Here is a 19425-nt window from a genome sequence, read left to right on the forward strand (position 1 = left end):
GCCCCGACTCCCACAACCCTCAACCCTCAGCTGATACTTCCTTCATGCCAACCGCAGGAAGTTCCTACTGCTTTTGGCTCGCCTGGGATAACAGCTCCACCTGTGTTTCCCACAGAAATTGATCTGTGAGAAATGGCAAGGGGAGTGGGAGGATGGATTATTGTAGCTAAAGGAATACGCACAGGTCAGGGTGCCGTGGCTGTGTTCTTTCAGGCACCTGTAAAAGTGAAGTGGGTGTGAGGGGATGATTTCAAGTCCTGGAAAGCTGGACAGTAGCTTTCATTGTCTACACCCCTTTCTGTCAGAAATCGAAGTTTTGGTCATCCCATAAAGGGCTTATAGGGGTGAGTGACAGAGCAGTGAGCTCAGGCTTGACCCGTACCCCACCCATGGATAATGGCATTTTATAGTTAAGAATGCTGGTTGGCAGGATTCTCCTGAGAAGAGTGGTGGTGTGTTCAAGGCACTTGGTTAAATCTCACCCGTAGCAACTGCCTTGAAAACAAGTGATTCTAATAGGACACACTAATTGGAACAAAGGGTGATACTCAAAACATAAATGGTATGGCCCAAGCACCAAACACTCACATCTTCAGGGGATTTTTAGCTAGGTTAGCTACAACTGGTTTCCAGTCCCCAAGCCCACCTTATCACTCTTCTTCCCTAACCCTTACTGCGTACAAACTGTATGACCTGTGTTCTGCAGGTCATTCTGGTTACCAGCCCTGCTGACACAATACTACTGGTGGGTAGAAACAACATAAGCATGAAGAGTGGTAATATATTTCAGGGGTTGAAAACCATTCAGAGCAGAGGGATCCCCCTACCTCTGCGTATTGAATTCTCTAGTCAGGAAGCCCAGGCCTGTCTTGCAAGACCAAATGGACAAGTACCCAGGGCCAAGTGGGGCTTGTTGAATGCTGAGCCAGGGGCACACGTGTTCAGAGCACCTCTGACGGGAGCTAGGCTTAAAAAGTCCTGGAGGAGGCTGTCCAAGGCCTTGACAACAAAAGGAGAGAAACTCCAAGGCAGTCACTGGCTTGAAAGGAAATTTGCCCTCTAGGCTCAAAAACTACCCTTAATCTTGGTCTCTGGGCTGCCTTGCTAAGGTATAGATCTGTAAGATCTCTCTGGCAGATTGAATATTCTCAAAGACAAGGATATGGGAGCTGTGGTTGGCAGTGGTCGTACCTACCCTAGAGTCTGTATTCTCTCTGTACTTTAGAATCCAAGACCTCTCTCTCTCTGGGTTGTTCTTTGTAGAAAAAAGTGTACCTGTCCCCCAAGGGGGGAGGGGTGTAGCTGTCTTATGATCTAAGCTCCTCCCCTAGTTATAGTAATAGTAGCTAACATTTAATGAGTTACTTCTTATGTGCCAGGCACTCTGCTAAGCATTTTTATATGGATGGTCCCCTTTGAGCCTCACATCAAGCCTATGAGGTACGTACTCATATTCTTGTCTTCACTGGGGGAAATTGCCAGGTCACCCAGCTTGGTAAGAGGTTTGGAAAGTACAGTAACAGTCTGCAGCAACAAAATTAAGATTCAGTCAAAAATAAATTAGGGTATTCTGGCTGTAGTTGGGAGATATTCTTTAAATAACTCCTTGTGATGGACAGATTCTATGTAGGAAAATTTGGTCGACACCCAGGAATACATACCTAGTACAAAGGGAAGGGCGCCAGCATACTGGACTTGAATTTTGTCAGAGCTGTTTCAACCTAAATTCTCCACCCTGCCCACATTCATAGGGAACACCCCCACCCCCTTCTGGCCACACTTTCCCTTCCCTGTTGACTGAGAAAGTATGCCTGCCTCATAAACACACATGCCATACCGAGAACTGTGGGTATTCCGATTTTCTTGAGAAACTTGATTTGTTGAATCACATCTCCTGCCTGATAAAACTCTTCTTCAGCAGAGACATTTGCTGCATCCTGAGGTGAGAATGATTATCAGCAGAATTCTCCAGTGATGTGTATCAGACAAATTGGAAGAGAGTAGGTGGATCAGCAATGGCCAGAGAAGACTCAGGGAGGATGTGGTATTTTTGGACAGAGAAGACAGAGCACTGGCTCAGGCACACAGGATGTCTGGATTTTAGGAGCAGCTCTACTGGTGATCAGCTGCACAATCTTGGGCAAGCCACTTAACCTCTCTGTACCCCAAGTTCCTCATCTGTTTAACTGGGGTTGGACTAAAGGCTCTGTAAGGTTCCTTCCAGCTCCACGATCAATAAGCTGAGCCTCAGTCAGAATCCTGTCAAAAGACCCGCAAGGTGTCTGGGTGGTTTCCTTGGAGACAAAGCCATATGCAATGCATAATAGCAAGTAATGCAGCCTTAGAAAGTCTCAGACCCTCCAGATGGGGTTGTAAGACTGGAAACAACTATGGGCTAGTTGGCTTGCACTGCCTGGTGAGACCCTATGGGGTAGGAGTTAGGAGCATGAGTTTAGGAGTTGGGCCTTCGTTTGAAAACCAGCTCTGCCACTTTCTAGTGGGTACTCTGGGACCCTGGGATGAATGATTTGACCTCTCTGAACACCAGTTTCTGCCTCTGTTAAGACGATGCTAATAGAACTGACCTCAGAGGCTTGTGCAGATGAAAGGCAATAATGTATGTAAAGCACTTAGTCCAGCACCTGACAAAATGGAAGTGCTCAGTTGTCCGTGCCTGTTACTACAATTGGTGTGCTTATTGCTATCCATGTCATTCTCCCGGTATGGGCCTGGCTAAGCTTCACCGTTTTTCCTGAATATAGCTTTCTCTTCCTGGATGGAGGCCGAGTAAAGCACAGGTAGTTCTTTCCGGTCTAAAGTAGCTCTAGAGCCAGATCTGGATTCAGTTCCTTGCTCTGCTTCTTACAAGGTGTGGGACCATGGGCAAGTTATTTAACCTCTCAGCCCTTTTAGTTTCCCCATCTGTAAAATGCAGGCAGGTCTACTGCCTCCCCTCAAGAGCTGTTGTGAATAAGATAATGAATGTGAAGAACTCAGTGCTGGGCCCGACATCCAGAAGGCACTCAGTAAATGGTGGCTGTGGTACCTGGTGATAGTAGTAGTCATAGTGATGGTCAATGACTACCACCACTACCACTACCCGCCTTGAGGTGGAGGGTTGAGCGCGTTCAAGTGTGTACAGCTTTTGCATACCTAACCACAGTGTGAGGAGAGACAGCAATTGCTATTCCTGAAGGGACAGCAAAGGGATTGTTGCCAGGCTCCACAGCTAGTGGCTGGGAATTTAAAAGCGAGTTGTTCTTGGAGGCGTGACTGAAAATGAGTCAGCAGAGCATAATTCTCATCAGAAAACTTCAGTTTATTTCTGTCAGTCCTCTTACACTGAAGAAACTTAAGGGGTGGGGAATGTAATTCTAAACTGTCCCTGTACTTCTAAGGCTTAATTGCAGTTGGTCACCCACGGCATGTTGTTCACAGGCTTCGTTAGGACCATCTGGGTGCAAAGATGGGAAGTCTGTGTTCTTTGACAAGGTCGTCTTCATTCTCAAATGGATGCCACCTAGCTTTTCTTGAGCCTCTCGGTGGGTATAAGATTCATTTGACAGCTCGAATGTAGATGTACAGGAACAATGGGAGTTCTGAGAGATGTGATGTTAGAGTAAGTGTCATTGTAGGGGACTGCAGAGGTATTAACAAGTAGTTATTAGCAAGTATTAACAAGTAATTCAAGTAAACTGAAAAACTAAATAGTCCTGATGGTTCTGGAGATGAACCCATTCACTGAGGGAGGGATTTTAGTGTTTCTTTTGACTTCCCTCCATTTTTCTCTTTAGTACTCTGTTAAAAGTCGGAGAGAAAGAAAACAGCCAGTCAGTGCAAGCGAAGCTATGTGCCAGGTTTCCTGTCCTCAGACCACTCCAGGGCGGGAGGGTGGTGGCCACTTTCCAAGGGGATGTATCCTGCACCCCACTAAGCACCCCCACCCAGCTGTGGCCTCAGACTTTTTCTCACTCTTGCTCTCTCCCTTCTACCCTGGGTTTAAGGACTACGAACCACAGGATCCAAAGGTTTCTCCACAAGGATTGTCCAGTAACATCTCTTCTGTGTCCCACGTATCCATTCTCTTTTTTGCCCTGGGTTCTGAGGTTATAGAAATGAAAATGGATTTCAATTTTGAACAAAGATTTAGTAGTAGTTTCTGACTACATCTAGAAAAACACTTGCTTCACTCTTCTACCAAATTCCAGGCTCTCAGCTCTCACCCTCACCCCTCATTCCTGGAGCAGTGCTTTTCTCCTTCTCAGTGCCCCAGGCCAAGGCCGGCCCCTGACCCCCCCCACCCCTGCCCCCTGCCCTCTGCCCTCCGGCCACACAGTTAGAACAACCAAAGGCTCTGGGGTAGCCAGAAGGGCCAGATCCCTGGGAGATTAGAGGGGAGATAATATTGATGGTTGACCATCATGGAGACTGGGGTCCCAAGCAACACTGAGAGGGAGTAGCCATTAACTACATTGGGCCTTTAAGTCCTCATAGCTTGTTAGAAAATGCCTTTATTTTATTCGGAGAAATCGTACATGCTTATTATAAAAACGAAAATTTCCAGTAAAACAAAAATCCAAAGAAAGTCACCTAGGCGTTTTACTTCTCAAAATCACCTCTTATCTCACCCCCAGAGAAAACCACTGCTGATGTTCTGGTGATTTCCCTCCAGATATTCTATGCACGTATAGCCATCATACTGTAAATGCTACACGCTGACTTGCCATTTTCCCTAACAAAGCATCAGATGGTGGAAAGCTTTCCATGTCAGTAAATATGAGTCAACTTTAGCCTTTTAGTGTCTGCATAGCATTCCGCTGTGTGGATGGATCATAATTTATTAGCCCATTCCCCACGGTTAGACATGAGCTTGTTTCCAGCTTTTAGCTGTTGTACACAATGTTGTGCTAGAACAATGACAAACATACTTTTTTGGGTCTTTGTGTAATTATGGATACAGTTCAAGAAAATGAGATGATTGGTTCACAGGGTTTCCACATTTTAAAAGTTATTGATAAATATATTGAGAGAGGGAGAGCAAGAGAGAGACAGATGACCAAAGTATTTTCCATAAAGGTTGTACCAATTTTTACTTCCACCATTGGAAATCATATCCTTTAAGACAACCCTATAGCCATCCAAAGAAAGATCTGGTGTCAGCCAGTGCTGGGGCGTCATCCTAGGCTACCAAATGGTGGTCCCCAAGCACTCTCCCTGCACTTGATCCATTTCTCCTCCTGACCAGCAACCACAGTATGAGAAAAGAGTTTCAGACTAAAAATAGGAATACTGTGCTACAAATTTTGAGGCAAGGCCTGTATGTCTTTTCTTCTCTGACTAACTACTGATGAAGCATTACCTTTAAAAAGATGATTCTCAACACATGGAGCTGGGGTCTGCAAGTCATCACTCGGATTGCAGTGAGGCTCAGTAGCGTTAGTGTTCCAAGCCATATTACCCACAGAACATTCATCTTCCTCCATGGGTTCATCTAAAGCAAATGTTACTGATAGATTCCTTTTAGACCTTAATCTTAAACCTTCTTTCTGTACAACAAAAAGATGGAGAAAAAAAGTCAGCTGGTGCCTGAGAGTTCAGGGAGTGGTCTCTGGGGCAGTAACATTTAAAGAACCATTTACCAGTAGGACTGGCTTCAGGGGCCTAGCTTCCATTGGGCATTGTCCTTGATGCTGCCTTTTTTCTATGGGCATTCCCATCCTGGTAGTGAAGCTAAGGAAGATAGGAAGAACAAACAAGTGAAAACACCTCAAGCGTCTTAATTGAATGCCACTCTTGCCCCCCTCCCTGCCATATGCCTTTGGACAATGAGAAGGACCACAGAGCAAGGACATTTAGGCTTTTTGCTTCTCAGAACCTTGATCACCTCAGTTTTCTTTTTCTTCTTCTTCTTCCCATTACCGTTCTCTCATCTTTCCTTATTACTGGGAGAATCAGAGAACTGGAAGAGGAGAGTGTGGGGTAGCTTTAAGACATTCATCTGTACAGTATTGCCAGGAAGCTCCTTAAGGGGCTCATGCTCCTTTTCTCCTCCATGTGGCAAATCAGGGAAGAGAATCCCCATTTTAGGGAAGCTCCAGTGCTGATAGGTGGCTTTACCTTTATACGACTCATGCCACTAACGTGACCACTCAAGTTGTGGTGGTGGGTGGGGAAGGTGTCCCTAACAGAGCTGGAATGTTCCTGGTCACTGCTCTAGCCCCTTTTGGCCCAGCAGATCTTGAGGGACTTGCTCAGCACTGCATGGAATCCAAGCACTTCCCAGAACTCCCTGCACATGTTGAAGATCGACTTCTGCATCTATTCTTACCAGTACCTAATAGAGGCAGCTCAGTACCTGTCTGATGAGCATCTTCTCTGAGAGCCTCTGGTGCCCTTGGAGGTTGGGATGTCCAGGGTGAATGGCAGTCGGTGAGTACACAGGTCTCCATATTTATCCCCAGTGGCAGCTAACAGCCAGCGCAGCCCTTTAATTATGGGCTGATGGTTCTTGCCTTGGGCTTCTTTGATGGCTGAACAGGGTTCCTGTGACAAAAAGAGATGAGAAGGCTCCAACCCAGGAGGATGGGATCTCTGGGGCCCACAGGTCCAATCACTTTCAGCCAAAAGGCAGAGGTACACGTAAGCTCTGCTGTGCCTAGAGAGGCTCTAAGTCTTCCTGGGGGACACTCAGCATTTACTCCTGAGAAGGTAAATGAGAGATATGAAAGCTAAGGTCCTTTAATGAAGTGGTTCTGGTATAATGTCTTGGACGTATGACCTTGGGTAAGTCACTCAGAATCTCTGAGTCTTAGCTTTCCTATCCATAAAATGAGGATATTCAAACTCTAACTTTACAGAGCTGTTTTGAAGGCCTAATGAGAAAAACATATGTGAAAGCACTGTAACGTGATATTTATGGTCACCAAATTAGAAGTCATCACTATAGATGTTGCCTGGTAGGAAGAGGCTTTGCCTGAGACCCAGCATTATGGGGCTCGATTATGGAATGGGCCAAGGGAGGCATCAGCTGGGCTCAAGAGGGTGAGGGAGGGGTTGACGCTTACCACTCGGCAGCAGGACTTGCTCTCGTTCACCAGCCTTTCCAGGAGTAGGCATTTGATAATTTCTCTAGGTAGGAGGGCATACTGCTTGTCTTGTTTATTTGCCAGGCTACAGCAGGGCATAGGGGAGGGGAGGGAGGAAGGACAGATGATTGAAATAGAAATAGAGGCCATGGGCAAGGCAAGAAGGGAAAGGGGGAGAACCAATTCTGGTACAGTTGCTGCATATCCAGGAACTAGCCTTAAAGACCTACCCAATGAGATGAGCCAGACATGTTTCTAGCCAATTTTCAGTGGAGGAAAGAAGACCACAAATAATTTGAATCCAAGATAACCCCAGGCCTCATTTCTCACATCCTCTACGCTGTGCCATCGGACTTTAATTAGAATTGCTGACTGGGATATGAACCCATTTGGAGTTTTTACATCCTCTCCCAAACTCTGTTTTTGCTTGAGTTGGGGGTGCTAATGAGGAACAAAAAAGGCAAAAAGAGAGTGGGTGAGGGGCGAGGCTTGACAGGCCACCTGAATTATTACCCTAGAATAAGTGCTAGTTACATGACTCTTGGGCAGTCTGCCAAGGGAGGAGCCCATTGGCACTGATTATACAAAATAGGGGTTGTTTTCTGTCACCGTCTCAGGGTCAGAGACTGAAGCCAGGAAAGAGAAGCAAATTCAGGAAGGCAGTCTTCCGGGGAGTTGAAGGATGGAGGTGGAAGATCCAGATATTCTCCATTTCCCTTTGATGCTTAGCATCAAAATTACCTTTGCACAATCAGGTAATATGTTCCCCCCATGGCAGGATGTGGGAGAAAGTGGCTCTTGTAAATAGCCCCAGAGGGTGGGGCCATCCCCTGTCACTGAGCCAGGGGAAGAGGAAGCCTAGCTGGCTGTGACAAAGGGACCACCCAGCCCTTCTTCTGTCTACTTCTGTTGTACAGGCGCAAAATGGGAAGGAAGGAGAAATTGGGCACAAGGGCCGAGTCTTACACTAGGATGGGTTTCCCTGCCACTCTTTGATCAGACAGCAGACACGTTAAGATCATCTTCGCTTCTTGCATGCGTCCAAAGTCACTGGAATCCAGGACAAACACAAGCCCGTGTGCCTGTGCATAGTAGTTGGACCAGATTTCCCGGCCTTGCATGCCTCCGTCCAGGTCATAGATGGAAACTTCATATTCATCCAGCAGGAGTGTAGTCAGTTCAGGTGCCACAAAATTATCCATCCTACTGGGAAGTACTATGCATAGGGGAAGAGAGGAGAAGTAACCACAAAGCAGGGGTGTAGTGTCAGACGAAAGACCGTGTTAAACAACGATCTGAACCTTGATGAAAGGAACCTTGACTGCCCTGAGAATCCTACTGAGGCATCCTGCCATCCTGCTCACACTCAGTGATTCAACTTCCTGAACCGGCACTTGGCCATGCTACCCTCTCCTGGCTCAGTAGCCTTCGGTAAGTGCCCACAGTTCCCAGGACAGAATAAGGACTCCTTTGCCTCCTAACCTGCCAGACCTATCTCTGCCCTGACTGGTGTCCACAGTGTCCCTGGGACATACCCAGTCTCTTCCTCCCACTGCTCCTCGGCTCATACTCCCCCCACTCCACAAGAATGCCATGTCGTCTCTTGCTTTGGGCCTTCACGAGGTGCTATCCCCACTGCTTAGAACACTCTTCCACTACTTGCTTGGTTAATGCCTGTTTAAAAAAAAAATCAATTTAGGTCTTATTTCCTACAGAAAGTTTTCCCTAACTCACACCGTCATCCCCCAGTCCAGATAAGGTGCCTTTCTTCTGGGCTTATTACCCTATCACAGTGCATGTTACAGTGTTGCAAATTCTATGATTTCATAAACTTTCAATTTTATTCACCATTGTATTCATGATGCCAAAGACCGAAGCTGGCACACAGGTGCTCAATAAATATTTGTGGAATGAATTTTGAGGAATGAATAAACAGGAGCCCCCCCACCCCCCCCGCCATCTCACCCTTTCTTCAAGGCCCATCTCGACTACCACTTTCTTTAGGAAGCCTCTCTGACCTGCCCAGCTCTTGTTTCCCTCCCGTTGAGCATGTGGTCTGTTAAACTGGTCCTTCACCTCATTCAGTGCATGCTCTGTCTTCTCAACTAACATGTAAGCTCTGTGAGGGAGGGGCTCGGCATTACCTTACACACAGCAGGTGTTCAATAAATGGTGGTGTGGTGCCTGTTGCTGTGGATGAGAGTATGAAGTTCTGTTCCTCCTATCGCCTCCAAGAAACCATGCCAAACTCAGATACATTTGCCCTTTCAAGCTATGGCCAGAGCACACCATTCAGTAGGGCATTCTATCCCCCATTCAGCTCTCATAGAAATGCAGTGCAAAATGACAGTCTTTATGCACAGTCCATTCTGTTGAACTCACGATCCTGGCCTAGCTCTCTGCCCACATTAGTAGCAAAATGATTTTATACATTCTCTACACTCATACCTGAGGGTTGTAAGACCAGAATTAGTAGCTTCTTATTTATAGTCAAATCTACCTGTGACAGTTTCCATACTCATTGCCAGAATGAGTCATTTAGCTGAGAAGTTGGTAAGATGCTTTCAGGTCTTTGGAAATGTATGATAATATACACATTTACATGTATACATATAGATCTCTATGTGTATATGTGTATATTATCATTATGTTTTAATGTCATAACTCCTCTTCTGTTTTCTTGTTAGTCAATGATCTTTTTAATTATAGCTTTCAGATAACATAACTTTCAGTCACAACTTTGATGTGGTATTTGCTATGTCTGTATTAGATTACGTGAATAGGTTAAAACTCTACAGGTAACTTTTAAATCTGGTTTCCTACATTGAGGAAAGCTTTATATATATGTTTTCCTGTGAGAGCAAAACATTTCCCCTCATTTTTTTTCTTTTTACTTGAAATCACAGCAGTATCAATAATGCGATCTATTGCTGGTAACCTCTAGAAGCCATGAGAAGTTGTTCCTGACAATTTACATTTCTCTTCTTCCCTCTGTTAATTTACAAACTCCCTGACCACATGTTCTGAGTCTAATACATCTGTATGTCCCTAGTGGAGTGTTTTGGAAAGCACAGTCTGCGGACTGTCTGCTTCAGAGTTATAAGTGGAGGGGGGTATCGTTAAGCCCTACCCTACACCGAATGAATCAGAATTGCTATGCTTGGGACCCACCTTATAGGCAGCAAACTTGACTCCTGCTTCTGCCAACTCTCTGATAGGCAGATATGGTGAAAAGGTAAACAGCAGCAGGAAAACCAAGGAGGTTTAACAAACTCTTATGGTTCACAAAATCCCAGGTGAGTCTTGTGCACTTTAAAGTGTGACACCTCACTGCCCCAGAGAGCAATGAAACTCATCATGCCTGTGTGTCTCAGCAGCATCTGGTGTGCTTGTGAAGACTTTGATTCATGGGCCTTGCCCCGATCGAAGCATCTGAACCTCCAGGTGCCCAGTCAGTACACACCTGTCAGGTGTGAAAGCTCCCCAGGTGATTCTGATTTTTGAATCTCAGTACTCACCGTGCTCCAGGATCACCGGTGGAGCTTCTAAAACCTATGACACTAGGCTTCATTCTCTGAGGCTTTGATGCCGTAGATCTGGGGTGGGGCTCGAGCATCCTGGCTCGTTTTTCTTTTAAAGATCCCCAGGTTTGAGAGGCACTGCTGTAAATGCCCTCCTTTATGGCACCTTCATGCTTGGGATTCTTGTCCAATTTGTGCCAAAGAAAACAGTTATAGTGGATGGTGTCAGTAATGATAATAGCTTATGTTCCCAAATACTTTATATCTGGCGTCTTCCAATGCTCACACAAGTTACTACTTGTAGATTGGAATTTCTTTCCTAGGCCATTATCTGTTCTTGGCAACTATAAACATTTGCAGGAGCAGGGGAGGTGAATGATTGCATTTCGGGTACAGAGCAACCTACTAGGTTGACTGATAGCCCTACGTGGACAGAGGTGACCTGAGACATTCTTCAGAATGTGACATCAGTGGCACTTTGCTTCTTAACTATGAAAAACTTCTCTGTGAATGAAGTCCCAACCATAAACTACTGGGTTATGAATCAGCCCCAAGTTGTTCACCAAGCACAAGTCAAGTTACACAGTAACCAATTAATTGACTCCAGGTTCTGTCCTCTAGGAATTAGAATGGCAAGGAGACACTATTCTCACAGGCAAAACAGCACACAGGTGAACTGCCGGTGAGTGCTCCCCAAAGCTAACTGACCGTCAGAAACACCTGGGGGGTTCTTAAAATATAGCCCCAGGCCTCACCCAGACTGGACGGGAGTCTAGGGGTGGGTCTGAGTTGGGGGTCTAAAAATCATCCCCACTTTTATCAGAGTTGTGGTGTATCCTGGCTCCTTGATTTTCCTGGTGCTGTTTACCTTTTCACAATATCTGCCTATTAGAGAGCTGGGAGAGGCAAGGAGTCAAGTTTGCTGCCTATAAAGTGGGATACTAGGCTGAACCATTGGCTAAAACGTGGTACTTGGGGCTGACACTCTGCGGGTTGGGAGAGGAGGAGGGAGGGAGAAGTTACAGAGGCAACGTGTAGCCTGAGGGGAGTGGTGGAATAGGGGAGAACATTCATTCCACAAATATTTATCGAGTACCTGCCTGAAGGTACTAAACATACAGAAACTGAAGATACAAAGCTGACAAGATCCATGACTTTTCCTCGAGGGACTCACCATCTAGGCGAAGGACTGGGAAGCTGTGCGCTGATATTGTGATAAGTACATGATGACAGGAGGCACAGAATAGAGTTGGAGCCAAGCAAGGAGGTGCTGGGCATTAGGGATGGCTTTCCTGAGGTCAAGCTTAGGCTTGTGTCTTGAGGTGTTTGATCAAGCAGGTAGGTAATAGAAGGGATGCAATGCTAGGTAGTGGGACAATGTGAATGGCCAAATGCATGGGCATGTGAATCAGAACAGTCTGATGGCAAAGTAATGGTGAATCTTTTGTTTTGGCTCTACTGGGGGCATATGTGGAGAGTGTGGGAAATGAAGCTGGAAAAGTCAGGGACCCAACCATGGAGGACTTTGTGTGCCACTAAGGAACTTAAGTTTTGTTTTTATGATGGTGGGGAGGTATTGAGTGGTTTTAACAGGGAAGTGCCATGATGAGCTCTTTGCATTAAGTCCTTCAGGCAACTGTGTGGGCTGAATACGCTGGGTACAACTAGAGATGGCAAGATCAGCCCCCAGGCTGTTGCTTAGTTTAAGGGAACTGATGCAGGCTTCAAATAGGCCAGTGGGGCCAGGTAGGGCCAGGTTAGCCCTTTCTTGTGCTTTATTAAGTGCTGCCAGGTTATATAAAGCTCAGCCACATCATCATACTCCTTCTTTTGTTTAATAAACATCAGTGGAGGATATCCTATGCCACTCACTGTGCTGGGTTTTTTGATGTATTGGCCAGTAGTTAGCTGGGTCTTCACAACTAGAATAGTAGCTCCCTGAAATTCTGTGTAACTGCTTCGTTAAATGTCAAGGTATTAAACTAGAGATCTGGTATTAAATTTACACATCTCTGAGCTGACATTTCTCATGTTTCAGCCCTCTGTATTCACTGTCACAAAGAGTTGCATGTTATTAAACTTCTTCATCTTACACTTGCCTCTCTTATCTAGACCAAATTCCACTTTGAGTCCTGAAACTAGGCAGTATTTCAAACATGCTATCCTTCACAATGGACTGCAGTGCTTTACATTATTTGAGCTCATTCATACTGACACCCCGAGAGGACCTTCCAGCAGGCTAGCTCGTAAAGGGAGCAGGTGATAGATATTATATAAACAGGCTGATAACACCCGAGGAGTATGTATGATTGTGTGTTTGGGGAAGTGTTTATCTTCAAAAGAGGGAACCTGAAGGCCATCAGGTAAGGCTAGGTAGGAATGATTATCTCATTGGTTCTGGGGCCCATGGGAGACCTCAAATAGAATTTAGAGCTTTCAGCTACTTACATCTTCGGAAAACCTCCACAAGAAGAGTTTTACCCGAGTTGTCCAATCCGATGATAATGACAGTCACATTCCTGGAAATTGAAAAGTGAGCCCAAACCTTAAAGGCATTGTTAGTTCTTAGGCTAAACAAAGAATTCTACTCTCCCTTGGTGTTCGCGGCTCTGCCTGAAGTAGTCCCGATGTGTGTACCATAAAAGGGGTAGAAGGTGGTGCGGGAACCCCTCCCCAAAGCCTCCAAGGATGATTTTCTTCTCTGATTCACTTGCCTGATAGGATTCACCATCCTCCCCCAACCCTCCCCTCAGTCTTGCAGACACTGCTCAGTCACTTCCCCTGACAACATATATCATGAAGAGGTGAGCCTTCAGGGACTGTGGGAAGATATATTGGAGGAAATGGTAGAATGGGTATAGAGATGCAATTGTAACATTACCTTCGTGTCTTTTCGGTCTTTAGCTGAGACCAGCAGGAGGTCAGTAACCGGAACATGATTCAGCTTAGTTCCTTAATATTAGGGGGAACAAGTAAATAAAAAATCAGCTCCATTATTAACACTGAGCCTAACTAAGTCAGCTTAAGACTCCACAGGTACTGATAAACAGAAAGCCTGGGCCTATCAGCAGTCCATTACGTCATTCTATCCAACCTTGCCTGTAAATGTCATAGAGGGAGGGCCTGGTTATTCTCAACTCCAGCAGCAGGTTCCTGAAAATGGGGTGATTTCTTTTTAAAGCAGCCTACACAGGCATGATGGCATCAGGTGTGTCCTAGCTCTGCAGCAAGAGTTCCTCTCTATTAGCAAGAGTTGTCTTCATTCAACCTTGGAGGGCAGTCATGCCTTACGGAGGAACCAGCTGAGATTTCAAGAAGGACCTATTGGGAGACCTGTTCTGAGTAACAGCTATCCACTGGGCTTGGCTCTCTCACTACTGCTTCAAAAATATCGGTGACCCACTGCCATAGATTTAATACAATTTCTAGATCTGTAAGGGGCCTTAGAAATCAACTGGTTTAATAGATTTCAGACATCAGTTCAGCTGCTCCACTCACAAAGATTCCAGGGAGCTGCATAAGCTCCCCAAGTGGTTTCCAAGTGCACCTGTATTTGAAAGTCATCACTTAACTGAAAAGGTTAATTTAGACAATCACTTCAAGGTTCATCCATGCTGTAGCGTCTATTAGTACTTCATTCCTTTTTATGGCTGAATAATTCTCCTTGGTATGTATATACATTTTGTTTATCCATTCATCAGTTGATGGACATTTGGATTATTTTTACATTTTGGCTCTTATGAATAATGCTACTATAAACATCTGTGTACAACTTTGTGTGCAGATATCTGTTTTCAGTTCTCTTGGGTATATACCTACGAGTGGAATATGATAAGTCTATGTCTAACCTTTTGAGGAACCGCCAGCCTGTTTCCAAAGTGGCTGCAACATTTTGCATTCCTACCAGTGTTGCAGTAGGGCTCCAATTTCTCCACATCCTTGCTAACACTCGTCATTGTCTTTTCATTTATAACTGTCCTATTAGACGTGAAGTGGTATCTAACTGTGGTTTTCATTTACATCTTCCTAATGACTAATTATGTTGGAACCCAGAGATGGGGAAAGTTCTGGTTGGGTTAGTATAAGTACTTCAGCTGACAGTTCAGTTGGGCTTTGCTTAGCTATCTGGTGAACACCAGTGTATGTGCCAGCTTATCACTGAATAATTTAGCAGGGTTCTGAGGGTCACCGACTGTTCTGGAGAACTGCTGTTCCCAAATAGAGACTCACATTTCATAGCATTTCTTAGAGCACAGTTCATTCCATATGAAATCGTTCGACTTCCCATACGGATGTCCTGGAGAATGTCTCTGGCTTATGCCAGTTGAAAGGGAAACCTTATATATGGCCTGGGATCAAAACCAGCCTTACTCCAGCTTTGCTGATAAGACCTGGAGCCTGAAACACCAGAGCCTGATCTGGGTCCCATGACAGCCATCTCCCTTTGGGATGAGGCCAGCAGTGGCTTCATATCTATTTCCTGATAATTGGAAGAGATTCCTGATTGATCTCAGGCTGGCTGTATTTGCTAATATCACCAAGAAAGGTCAAACTGCCATCATATCAATTCTTGCTTAAGAACTTATCCTAAGGAAGGAGAAGTAGGATAACCGAGGAGGAAAATGATTGACTAAGGATTACCAGTCCTTTCTTTGATTTCTAGTGCCTCCCCTGAGTACCCTGGGATGAAAACAACTAAATGCAACCTACCATTTTCAGATTTCTTATCTGTAGAAGGGAGATAATAATATATTTTGCTTACCTTGAGGTGGTTAAATATTTATCTGATTAGAAGTTGGTTTGTTTTGGATGAGATACACAGGATGTGTAGAGTAATAGGAAGGCATATTGAGCTTTCAAGCTTTGTTGCCAGATTAACAGAGCCTCAGTTGCCCACATATGAGCCTGTGGCAACATTCGAATAGTGGCTGTCAAGGTTCTGACGTATCTATGGCAAGCAACTGCCTGGTTCAAAGTAACCAAACTGACATCTCCCTACCTTATGATTGTAGCTAATAACTAAATGAACTTTAATCATCATACTGTTACCTGCCGGAACGCAGTTTTTCCCCAGGATACTGTCTCAGAGGCAATGAAGAATGAAGCCAGCAGACAAGAGCATGGAGCAACCACAAAGCTCTTTCAACGGGTGAGAAGAGGAAGTTCCCGCTACTCAGGAGTTCCAGAGAAGGATGCCTTCAGGTTTGTGGTGTCTGGGGTTTATACTGCCTCGTGAGAGGAGGCATTTCCTCTCCCTGACCTAATGGAGAACTGAATGCAACTTACTCCTGATTGGCTGAAAGTACAATGCTTCATTTGCTAAGGGCGTAACCGGTCAGAGCTGAGGTATATATAATTAAGTGCACTTTTGAAGGGCTGAGTTGGATTGGAGCTTTTTGCAACATACAAGGGCTTGAAACTTAAAAGGGCCTTGAAACTTCTTGAAATTTACAGGGATCCTGAACAATGCTTGCCCTCCCTCTATCACCTGCCTCATACTAGATGTGCTCATTACTATTGGAGTGTCATTGTTTCTAGGCCCTCCCAGATGACAGCAAGGAAATACATTGAAAACTAGACATTTAAACATAATGTGGTAACTCTGAAAATCAGATTCTCCCATTTTCTCAGGTTTTTCTGTTTTTTTTTTTTTTTTATTTTTTATTGTTGAGGCCTGTGGCCATTTGTTTAGAGACATGTGCATAGATTTGTGCAACCACCATCATAATAAAGATGTAGAACTGTTCTGTAACCACAAAAATCCTTCCTGCTGCCCCTTTATAGTCACAATCATCTCTCCTCCCACATCTCTAAATCTTGGCAACCACTTACCTGTTCTCCATCTCTATAATTTTATCATTTAGAATATTATATAAATGGAATCATACAGTAGGACTTCCTGAGAATGACTTTTTTTACTCAACACAATTCCCTTCAGATTCATCCAGTTTGTTGTGTGCAGTATCAATAGTTTTCTGTGTGTGTTGATTCCTTGAGAGTTTCTACATATACAATCATGTCATTTTAAGTAAGGACAGTCTTATTTCATCCTTTCCAATCTTTAGTCCTTTTATTTCATTTTATTTTGCCCTATTGGGATGGTTAAAACACCCACTACTCTGTTGAATAGCAGTGCTGACAGCAGACTTCTTTGCCTTGATTCTGAAAGCTTTCAGTCTTTCAACCTTAAGTATGATATTATCTCTAGTTTTTTAAAAATGGCTGTTCTTTACTAGGTCAATGATGTTACCTTGTGTTCCTAGTTTCCTGAGAGTTTTATCATGAATGGATGTTGAATTTAGTAAAATGCTTTTTCTGTATCATTGGATATGATCATGTAGTTTTTCCTTTTTAACTTGTGATAATTGGATTAGATTGATTTTCAAATATTGAATCAGCCTGTATCCCTAGAATAAACCTCACTTAGTTGTGCTTTATTGCACATAATTATTTTTATACATTGCTAGATTCTAGTTGTTAATATTTTGTTGAGGATTTTTGTTATCTATGAGGGATAGATTATTTTTGTTCATGAGAGATATTGGACTGTAGTTTTCTCTTTTTCCACTGGCTTTGTCTGATTTTGGTCTCAGGATAATACTGGCCTCATAAAATGAGTTGGAATTCCCTCCTTTTATCTGAAAGAGATTGTGTAGAACTGGTGTTAAATCTTTAAATGGCTTGGTATAATTCCCAAGTGAAACTATCTGGACATGGAGATTTTCTCTTTCAGTTTTTGGAAACAAGAGTTTAATTTCCTTAATAGATATAGAACGACTCAAATTATTTATTTCATATTGGATGAGTTGTGGTATGTTGTGCTTCTCAGGGAGTTGTTCCACTTCACCTAAATTCTCAAATCTACCTGTGCAGAATTGTTCATAGTATTCCCTATCCTTTTGATGTATTTAAGTTCTGTGGCAATATCTCTTCTTTCATTCCTGATATTGGTAAATCATGTCTTCACTCTTTTGTCTTTGTCAGTCTTTCTAGAGGTTTATCAGTTTATTGCTTTTTTTTTCAGAGAACCAGCTTTTTGTCTCGTTTGTTTTTTGTATGGTTTTTCTGTTTTCAATTTCATTGATTTCTGCTTTTATCATTAGGATAAAATGATAAAATCATTATGATCATTATCATTTCTGCATTTTAGCATTATTTCCTTCCATCTGTTTACGTAAAGTGTATTTTGCTATTGTTTTTCTGATTTTTTAAGGTAGGATAGGAGCTTAGATTATTTGTTTTGAGAGTTTTCATCTTTTCTAATGTAATTATTTAGTGCTATAAATTTCCCTCTCAACACTACTTTTAGCTTCATCCCACACATTTTGATATATTTTCATTAAAATGTATTTTTAAAATTTTCTGTTGCTACTTCTTTGGCTCATGGTATATGTGAGTTGCTTAATTTCCAAGTGTTTGGAGATTTTCCTATTGTTTTTCTGTCATTGATTTCTAGTTTGGTCTCACTGTGGTCAGAGAGCACACTTTTGTATGGTTTTGGTTCTTTTAAGTGTTTTCAGGTTTATTTATGAAAAGAATGTTCTGCTATTGGTGGGTGGAATGTTTTGCAAATGTTGGTTGATAGTATTCTTCAGTTCATCTACATCCTCGATGATTTTCTAATGGTTCTACCAATTGCTGAGCAAGGGATGTTGAAGTTTCTAAGTATAATTATGGATTTGATTCATTTGTCTTTTCCTTTCTGTTAGTTTCCGCTTCATGTATTTTGCATCTCTGTTGTTTGATGCATACACATTTGGGTTTGGGGAATTGGCCCTTTCCTTCTCTGACTGGTAATTTCTTTGTTCTAAAGTCTACCTTATCTTTTTGTTCTTTTTGCAGAGTGTATCTTTGAACATCCTTTTATGTTCAACCTACCTATGTCATTATGTTTGAAGTAGATTTCTTGTAGACAGCAATGTTTGGGTCAAGTTTTCTTTTTTTTTAACCACTGCCAATCCCGTTTTTTAATTGGTTTATTTAGGCTGTTTACCTTTAATGTCATTTTTGATATGTTAAGGCTTGTTTGCTGTTTTAGTTTTTGTTTTCTGTTTATTCCCTCTGTTTTTTTCATTCCTCTTCTTCATTTTTCCTGCTTTGCTGTGTATTACTTGAACCTTTTTAAAGAATTCTATCTTGGTTTACTGATACAGGTTTTGAGTGTATTTGTCATGTAGATTTTTTAATGGTTGCTAAATTATTACATTATACATAAGCAACTTATCACAGTCTACTAACGTCAACGTTTTAACTTTGGGGAAGCTTTCAGCCATTATTTCTTTGAGTACATTTTCAGCCTTAGTCTTCTTTTTTTCTTAGACTTCAAAGATGTAAAAATTCTGTCCTTTTTAAAATTTTCCCACAGTTCCCTGAAGCTCTGCTTATTTCTTTCCAGTTACTGCTGGGATGGGATGGGATTTCAACTCCCTGCTAGGTCTCTCCAATACTAGGTGGAAAAATGGAGAATGAAGGGTTAACTCTCACCAACTCATTGCTGCCAGGTGGGGATGGCCCCACTGACATTATTCCAGTGGGGAAAATAAACGAAATGCCAACTAGCACCACCTTTCATCATCTCATTCCATCACTTTGCTGCCAGGGAGGTGGGGTGGAAGTTAAGCTCCCTGTCTGAGCCTACTGATACCACCCCTGTAGGGGAGATGGAGGGCCAACTCACCCTGCCTAATTGCTGCCCTGTGCGTCCAGACCTGAGTATCTCTATTTGTCACCACTGAAAAACTGAAGGGGCAGTTTTTCCTTTGATGTTTGGCTAGAGCAGGATGGGTATTATCAAAAAGATTTTCTGTCCTGCTAGGCCA

General features: G+C 43.4%; 1 protein-coding gene across 1 annotated transcript; it reads right to left on the reverse strand.

Moving 5' to 3' along the window:
• Positions 1-5393: 5393 nt before the first annotated feature.
• On the reverse strand, positions 5394-19072 carry ARL13A (ADP ribosylation factor like GTPase 13A). The gene is made up of 6 exons (XM_057495369.1): positions 13488-19072; positions 13055-13125; positions 8052-8301; positions 7065-7170; positions 6352-6543; positions 5394-5852 (listed from the first exon to the last, which is right to left on the reverse strand). Exons 1-6 carry the CDS (start codon positions 13541-13543, stop codon positions 5595-5597), a joined length of 933 nt encoding a protein of 310 aa, XP_057351352.1. The 5' UTR covers positions 13544-19072; the 3' UTR covers positions 5394-5594.
• Between the last annotated feature and the right edge of the window lie 353 nt (positions 19073-19425).

The sequence above is a fragment of the Manis pentadactyla genome, chromosome X (genome assembly GCF_030020395.1).
Source record: "Manis pentadactyla isolate mManPen7 chromosome X, mManPen7.hap1, whole genome shotgun sequence".
Taxonomy (NCBI): domain Eukaryota; kingdom Metazoa; phylum Chordata; class Mammalia; order Pholidota; family Manidae; genus Manis; species Manis pentadactyla.

What these genes read in the sequence shown, in the direction of transcription:
- ARL13A (XM_057495369.1), bottom strand. Translation starts at nt 13,543, where the DNA reads ATGTTCCGGTTACTGACCTCCTGCTGGTCTCAGCTAAAGACCGAAAAG. An exon ending in AAGACCGAAAAGACACGAAG is followed by an intron (nt 13,126 to 13,487) that starts GTAATGTTACAA and finishes TTCAATTTCCAG; the next exon opens with GAATGTGACTGTCATTATCA. An exon ending in GCAAGTCCTGCTGCCGAGTG is followed by an intron (nt 6,544 to 7,064) that starts GTAAGCGTCAAC and finishes TTTTTGTCACAG; the next exon opens with GAACCCTGTTCAGCCATCAA.